Source organism: Topomyia yanbarensis, chromosome 2, assembly GCF_030247195.1.
Source record: "Topomyia yanbarensis strain Yona2022 chromosome 2, ASM3024719v1, whole genome shotgun sequence".
NCBI lineage: Eukaryota > Metazoa > Arthropoda > Insecta > Diptera > Culicidae > Topomyia > Topomyia yanbarensis.
In genome coordinates, this window is record NC_080671.1 from 158,744,896 (window position 1) to 158,752,961 (window position 8,066).

An 8,066-nucleotide genomic window follows, 5' to 3' on the forward strand; every position below is an offset into this window, starting at 1 on the left:
CACCCAAGTCAGCCTCACATGGTATGGGTGGGGCGAGCACAAAAGTAAGCCTAGCAAGGAATGAGTAAGGTGAGCACACAAGTCAGCCTCGCAAGGAACGAAAAAGGTGAGTACAAAAGTCAGCCTCATGTGGGAGTGTTTGAGAGTGAATCAAGGTGCGATAGAGAGAGCACCCAAGTAAGCCTCATACAGGACGTATGAACGCGTGAGTGAGAGTGAATGAGTATATTAAGTACAGCCATCCCCCCAGAAGTAATACCGAGAGGTAGTTCCTGGGAGGAACGATGGCGGAGCTCAATGGAGTTTAGTCGGTATTAATGGCAGCGTCACCATTCGAACCCGACACGCCCCCAGTGCACCCCGTGCGGTAGCTTGGACCCTACCAATACACAGTGGCACGACTTAGAACAAAAGGTGGACTAAAGTCCAAACTTTACGGAATAGGACGTTTTTATGTAATTTTGGTGCGCTGAATTCGTTTTTGATATTAAAACATTTTAAAAATAAACCACCATTCATTAGGGTGTCTCAATTTTTTTTTCGATGTCGTTCTTAAAATTTGTGTATGTTAATTTTCGTGTGCTAAATCGTTATTTATATGAACACTTGTAAAACAATTCATTATACATTAGGGTGGCTCAAAAATAATTATTTTGTTGTGAAGGTTCAAAATTTTTTAAAGAAATTTTTGTGCGCTATTTTGGTTATGAAAATAGAAATTAACTTTACTACTTATTAGAGTGGCTCAAAAGTAAATATGTTGTCTTTTGTAATGATTTTTTTCAATAGTAAATTTGAAATTTATTTTCCACATTGAAACGAATTGATTGTCATCTCATTATGGGGTTTTAGAAATGACTATTTTGTTTTTAAGGATCAAATAAGATGTGTTAGACTAATTTTGGAACGTTTAATTCATTATTGGGTTACTTGACATGAAAACTACATTTTCATTCATTTCCAAAACAAACATTTTGAGCGTCTTAGTGGAATGTTGATTTACATTCACTAATCAACAAGATTTTTTTTCACAGGTGTGTTTTAAGTTACTTAGATTGCTTATTTCATATCTTAAATAAAAATAAATCCAAAACCCTTTTTTAGCGTAATAATTAAAAATGATCTTATTTTACATGGATAATATCGCATACCCTTAAGCTATATCAGTGCTATGCAAACTCGGATCAAAATAGTCTCACGAAATGACTAGAACTCAACTGTCGTCACTCAATTTGACAGTTATTGCATAAGTTAGCAAAAATAGTTCCAGAAACATTTTATGACATATTTCAGATGGTTGAGAATATTTACTGATTTTTAAACATTCTTAATACCTTTACCACCTAAAAACCAAACTTCCCAATCGGTTTCTTATTCTTAATCACTAGTAAAACCCTTGTAGATCATGCTCTCAATGCTATTTGAAAGTTGTGTATGTATTAATGTCATTATTCTAGCTATAAAGTGCACGCAGAAAAAAGATTTGTAGGTTCAATAAAATTATGCATTAAATTCAATAAATTAAATTATTGGTCGGGAGACAATAAAATTATTTATTGAATTCAATGAAATTTATTTATTGTTTCAATAAAACAAAATTATCGTACCGTTTTTCAATAATTATTTTATTGAAATTAAAAGAAAATTATTGATGCTAAAAATGTATTTATTGAAAGCAAAAATTTGTTGTTGTTCTAATAAAAAAATATTTTCAAACCAATAAGTTTGTTTGTTAAAGTGATAAACAATAAATGATTGGATTCAATAACACATATTTTTAGTTTAAATATGCTAATTTTTTCTGCGTGTGATTATTCAAATTCAATATCACTAATAACCATGCGTCTCCATTGACAGTATTTTTAAATTTTGACTGCTGAAGGCGATCCTGGCAGCTTCACGATGGGACGGATGACGAATCTTGTCATCGACGATGTCGATAGAGCTGGCGGGAGCAACGATGTCCGAAAAGTAATTTCAATCTCACTCAGAGGAAACGAGCGAACGTAAAAGGTATCACCACACAGGGATAATAAATGAAACGCGTGTACTTCGATTGGTTGTTCAAGTTCAAGTGTGTAATTCGTATAGTATGGGTACATTTTTTGGTGGGAAAAGTTTGTAGTAACGTTTGGTAACGTCTGGGGATGTCCAAAAGTTTTATTGGTTGAGTGTTGTAGCGAGTTACCCAACATGCCGGCCAGCATTGAAAGGCACTTTCAAACAAATCACCAAGCTTCTCCTTGCTCAGTGGGTGGTGATGCTGATGCCGTAACTGCAGGGTTGTTGTGTTGACCGCGTTGTTCAATTGGTAGTGGGCAAATTTCGGTAATTGCCCGCCTGTAACTTCCGTTTGCAGTCCTTACATGGACCACACGAACGTGTCCATCAGGGCCGAGAAACACCTTCTCGACTCGACCAAGAATCCAGCGCATTGGTGGAACGTTGTCCTGTTTCAACAGAACCATAGTCCCAACCTCGATGTTTGGTATGACAGTCGGCCACTTCTTTCGATTCTGTAATTGACCAATGTAATCACGTGACCAAGCTTTCCAGAAATGTTGAAGCCGTTGTTGCATTTTCTGGAATGAATTGAGACGATTAATAGGGATGTCACAAAGATCTGGCTCTGGGAGAGAATATAAAGGTTCTCCCACAAGAAAATGCCCAGGAGTGAGGGCAATGACGTCTGCTGGATCTGATGAGAGCGGGGATAGTGGACGAGAGTTCATGATTCCCTCGATTTGAATTATCAGCGTGTTGAAATCTTCAATCGTGAGTAATGTGTCCTTCATCACCCGGTAGAGATGGTATTTGAAAGTCTTTACTGCGGCCTCCCACAAGCCGCCGAAGTGTGGTGACCGAGCTGGGTTGAAGTGGAAGTTGATACCTGTTTCGGTACAGTGTACTGCGACTTCGTCTGAGCGATGCATTGCGTTGAATTGCAACCGAAGATCTTGAAGCAGGCGATTTGCTCCTACGAATGTACGTGCGTTGTCGCAATAAATATCAGCCACGCGACCACGACGACTGACGAGACGCTTTAGTGAGTTGATGAACGCAGCTGACGTCAGACTACACACCATCTCGATGTGGACTGCCTTGGACCACATGCAGATGAAAATAGCGACGAATATTTTCACCGACGAACCGCGACGACTAGGTGGTCTCACGAAAAATGGCCCGCAATAATCAACGCCACACGAGACGAACGCGCGCGACGGTGTCAGTCGAACAGCAGGTAGTTGGCCAATAATCTGCCTAGCAGTGCTCGGCTTACAGCGAAAACACACTAGGCATTCTCGTACGACCTTCTTTGCAATATCTCTCCCCCTGATTGGCCAGAATCGTTGCTGCATCGTTGATAAGAGCAGCTGTGGACCTGCGTGGAGCATCCGTAGGTGTATTGCTCTTGCTACGAGAAGCGTGAGATGTGCGTTTTTCGGCAGGATCATAGGGTGCTTAGTATCGAATGAAGCATTAAGCTCTTGGAGACGTCCGTTCACTCGAAGAATACCATCTACATCTAAAACGGGATTGAGAGTTTTGAGTGGCGATTTAAACGATATTAGCTTTTGTACTGATCCTTTGTGATTTTGCAAAAAACGAATCTCTGACGAAAAATAATGTGCTTGTGTTTGTTTAATCAGAAGCTTTAGAGCGCTATCGACTTCTTTGCATGAAAGCGAACCAATACGACGATTTTCAGGCAACTTGGTACGACAATTAAAAGCGAACCGCACAATCCAGGCAACCTTTCGCTGCAGGGGAGAGAGTGTGGAATGCTGCTCGATGAGTTCAAGTGCAGCTGAGTTTGTAGTGGCTACTACCACCACCGTATGGCGAGCTTCGAGCTCCCGCGTTTGCAAGTGGAGTGGTGAGAGCTGAATGCAGTTTGGTGGCCAATGTTCCGGCTCGGTGCAGATAAAGCATGGGCCGTGCCACCAGATTTCGTCATCAACCAACTTGGATGGAAGAACGCCACGGGAGATCCGGTCAGCTGGATTAAGATTGGTTGGTACGTGGCGCCAGCAGCTTCCCCTAGTAAGTCTGTGAATTTCAGCAATCCTATTTGACACAAACACTTTCCAGGTCGATGACGATGAGGCGAGCCAGTGTAGTACTATTGTAGAATCTGTCCAATATATCACTGGACAGTTTAATTTTGTTGATTCCAAAACGAACTCTGCTAACTGCGCTGCGAGAACAGCCGCGCATAATTCCAGTCGAGGAGTGGATAATTTTGTTAGAGGACTGACTCGTGATTTTGAGATGAGCAGATTGCTCTTCGATGTACCGTCAGCATTCGTTGTCTTCACATATATGCAGCTTCCGTATGCGCGATCGGATGCATCGGCGAAACAGTGAAGACTGATGACCTTGTGATGATCCACGAGAACCCGTCTTTGAATGTAGAGCGAACTGAGTTCTCTGATTTCGATGCGAAAATTTATCCACCAATTTTGGAGCTCAACTGGTAACTGGTCGTTCCAATTGAATTGTTGGGACCAAAGCGATTGAAGAAATATTTTTGCGCTTACAATTACTGCGCCAACAAGTCCGAGCGGGTCGAATAGACGTGACATCTCCGAGAGAATAAGGCGTTTTGTTATCGGTTCGGTACTTCCGAAAACAGGAACATTAAAACCGAAGTGATCTGGAACTGGGTGCTACTGGAGTCCAAGCGTTTTAATCGGATCGTTTATACCGATTCCAAACTCCGTACGAGTGTCCCGTAACGATTCGGGAATGTGAGTGAGTACGTCTGCACTGTTGCTGCACCATTTTCGCAGACTGAATCCTCCCGAACGAAGAAGAGCGATAAGTTGACAATTGGTCTCGATCAATCGTTGTTCGTCGTCGTCTCCCGACAGATGATCGTCGACGTAAAAGGTTTGCTTCACTTTCGGCGATGCTAGCGGGTAGTTGTTGGCTTCATCTTCTGCCAACTGGTTCAAGACTCGAGTAGCCAGGTACGGCGCTGGTGCTGTGCCGTATGTCACGGTGTTCAATCGATAAGTTTTCAGCTCCTCATTTGGATGGTTCCGCCAGATAATCTGCTGTAAAGGACGATCGATGGCATTAACGATGACTTGCCGATACATTTTCTCCACGTCGGCTGTCACTGCATATTTCGGCAATCGGAAGTTCAGCAATGTGGACAAAAGTGGAGGTTGGATAGTAGGGCCAATGTAGCACAGGTCATTTAGCGACAGACTGTTGGATCCTAGGCATGAGCCATCGAAAACGACACGTGTTTTGGTTGTTGTGCTCTCTGGTCGCTGGATTGCATGGTGAGGAAGGTAGAAATAGGGTTTTGAGTGATCGGGCACAGCTTCGGTCATATGCCCCAACAATTGGTACTCTTCCATAAACCGTGTGTACTCTAATTGGAGCTGTGGGTCCATACTAAGCTTCCTTTCAATACCACTGAATCTGCGTTTCGCAACCGTGAATGATTCTCCCAAAGAAAGCAACATTTCTTCACGAATCGGCAAACGAACCACGTACCGACCGTCAGGGGCTCTAAAGTGGGTCTTCGAAAAGTGTGACTCGCAGTACTGCTCTTCGAGAGAAAGGGCTTTGCCGCTTTCGAAACTCTCCACCTCCCAAAACTTGCGAACTATTGACGCTATGTTGTCAATAGTGGAAACGTTGCAGACGACACTAGTATTATTCGTTTCAAACGCCTCACCTGCGACGACGTATCCAAAAACAGTTTTACGAAGTACTGGCAAGCCATTGCCAAGATTGATTTGGTCTTCCTCTAGGATGGCGAAGAATGATTTTATACCGATTATCAAGTCAACGTCATGGGCGATGTTAAATTTTGGATCAGCGAGAGGAAGGTGGCGAGGGATAATCCACTTTGATACATCTACATCGACAGTTGGTAGTATTCTCGTTAAAGATGGTAGAATCAAAAAGTTCATACTGGTAGTGTACGGGCCAGTACGAGATGACACAACAATGGGTATTTGCTGTTTTACCCTTTTTACAGACTGACTGATGCCATACACATCGACATTTGCTGGTGCGCGTTTTAACCGGAGAGCTTGTGCGAGAGATTCGGTTACGAAGTTGGCTTCGGATGCCCAATCCAATAGAGCCCTAGCATGAATGTATTGACCGTCGATGTTCTTAACTTTTACATATGCGGTCAGCATGAAGACAGCAGACGTACTGTTTTTCGAAAAATGTGAATGTACAGGAACGACAGCTTGACAATTTGTCGCCTGTGAAGAGCTGTGAGCCGACCCTGACGGTATACTTTGCGAACCCGACGGCGATACGAACGACGACGAACGACTACTATGCCCATCCGACGACGACGGGGCCGATCCACTAACCCGAGGGACCACGTGACATTGATCGACAATGCACGAAACCGACGACGACGGTTCGACGACCGATGCCGATCGTGGGGCTGTATCACATTGGACCATTTGCATCGATAAAGCCGTTTTATCCTCAGTTTGGTCTGTCTTCTGAGGAGTTGAGTTTAAGTGCAACAGTGTATGATGACGTTTGTTGCACGTACGACATGAGCCAGCAGTACAGTTTTTCATCATATGCGATGACCGTAGACAATTTAAGCAAAGGCCGTGTTTTTTGGCCACATCGAACCGTTTTTGTGGAGATAGCTTCTTGAAATCGTCGCACTGTGTCAGCGGATGCGTTTGCTTACATACAGTACACTTTGAGAGATTTTCACTGCTAGAGTGATATATCGAGGTTTTATTACGCCAAGCTTTAGGCTCCAGCTTCGACTCGGGCTTAGCGACATGTTGCGAAGATTGGGAGAGCGTTAGTGATTGCAAAATACGAGAGCGTTTTTGAATGAAGGTAATCAGGTCATTGTACGCTGGACGACCTTCATTGTCTAGTTGTGATTCCCATTCCTTTTGGGAAACAGAGTCCAATTTACTGCTTAGCAGCTCGATAAGGAAGGAATTCCAGTGATCATCGGAATTTTCCAGCTTGTTCAGTACACAAACATGCTTATCAAATTCATCTGCCAGATCCGAAAGTGCAGCTGCCGATTCTTTCCGGATAGCAGGAGTAGACAAAAGGGCCGAAAAATGTTGTTTGATTTGTAGATTTTTGTTGTCGTAACGTCTTCTCAAGGTATCCCACGCGATAGTATAATTTACCGCTGATACGGTTAGAGACTGAACTAGACGTAATGCTTCTCCTTTCAGTACAGCTTTCAGATACTGAAACTTTTGCACTGATGAAAGGTGTGGGTTGGTGTGGATGAGTGTGATGAACAGATCATGAAAATTCATCCATTCATCGAAACTTCCATTGAACTCGGGGATTTTCAATTCTGGTAAACGAATGGGAGTGGCTTGAGCAGGTGGAGCGGTGGGTGAAGGTGGCGCCCTATTCACAACGGGTACAACAGCGTCAAACTTTTCTGCTAAGGATCCTTTAAGTTGGAAGAAATCCGTCTCAAATGCAATACGTACGGATGATATTTCATCTTCTAATTCCTCATCACACTCAATTTCTGCCTGTACCTCATTAAATTCATCCCATAATTTGTCTAATTTTTCGAGTCGAAATTTGAGTTGTGGAAAATCTCGATCGAACACAAAATTTGCATCGAACTCTTTAATCAATTTTACGGAACCAACAAGATTGTTCCGTCGGACTAAAAGCCTTTTAACTTTCTTGGCTTCTTTCATGTTGCCGCACACTTTATTAGCCACTCAGTATAGTATGCCACTCACCTTTACTGATCCAGTGAGGTTACCTGTGGTCGCTCGAACCTGCGTACTGTCCGATCTGTCCGTTGCCGTGCTGCTTCCAGGCCAGTGGGGCTGCCACTAATGATGATTTCCGATCTGAAGATTGCGTGGATTCGACGCTCAAAAATCGGCCGAGCTTTGTATGACCTGGCAGTCCCGGGTTTCGGCACCAAAAATGAAGGCGATCCTGGCAGCTTCACGATGGGACGGATGACGAATCTTGTCAGCGACGATGTCGATAGAGCTGGCGGGAGCAACGATGTCCGAAAAGTAATTTCAATCTCACTCAGAGGAAACGAGCGAACGTAAAAG

General features: G+C 43.2%; 1 protein-coding gene across 1 annotated transcript; it reads right to left on the minus strand.

Annotated features, from left to right (window-relative positions):
• Positions 1-4,670: 4,670 nt before the first annotated feature.
• Positions 4,671-7,691, minus strand: LOC131679858 (uncharacterized). Its single transcript, XM_058960608.1, has one exon. The coding sequence runs from the start codon at positions 7,689-7,691 to the stop codon at positions 4,671-4,673; it is 3,021 nt and encodes a 1,006-aa protein (XP_058816591.1).
• Between the last annotated feature and the right edge of the window lie 375 nt (positions 7,692-8,066).

Bases quoted from the DNA above. Each gene is read 5' to 3' on its own strand.
- LOC131679858 (XM_058960608.1), bottom strand. From the start codon at position 7,691: ATGAAAGAAGCCAAGAAAGTTAAAAGGCTTTTAGTCCGACGGAACAAT.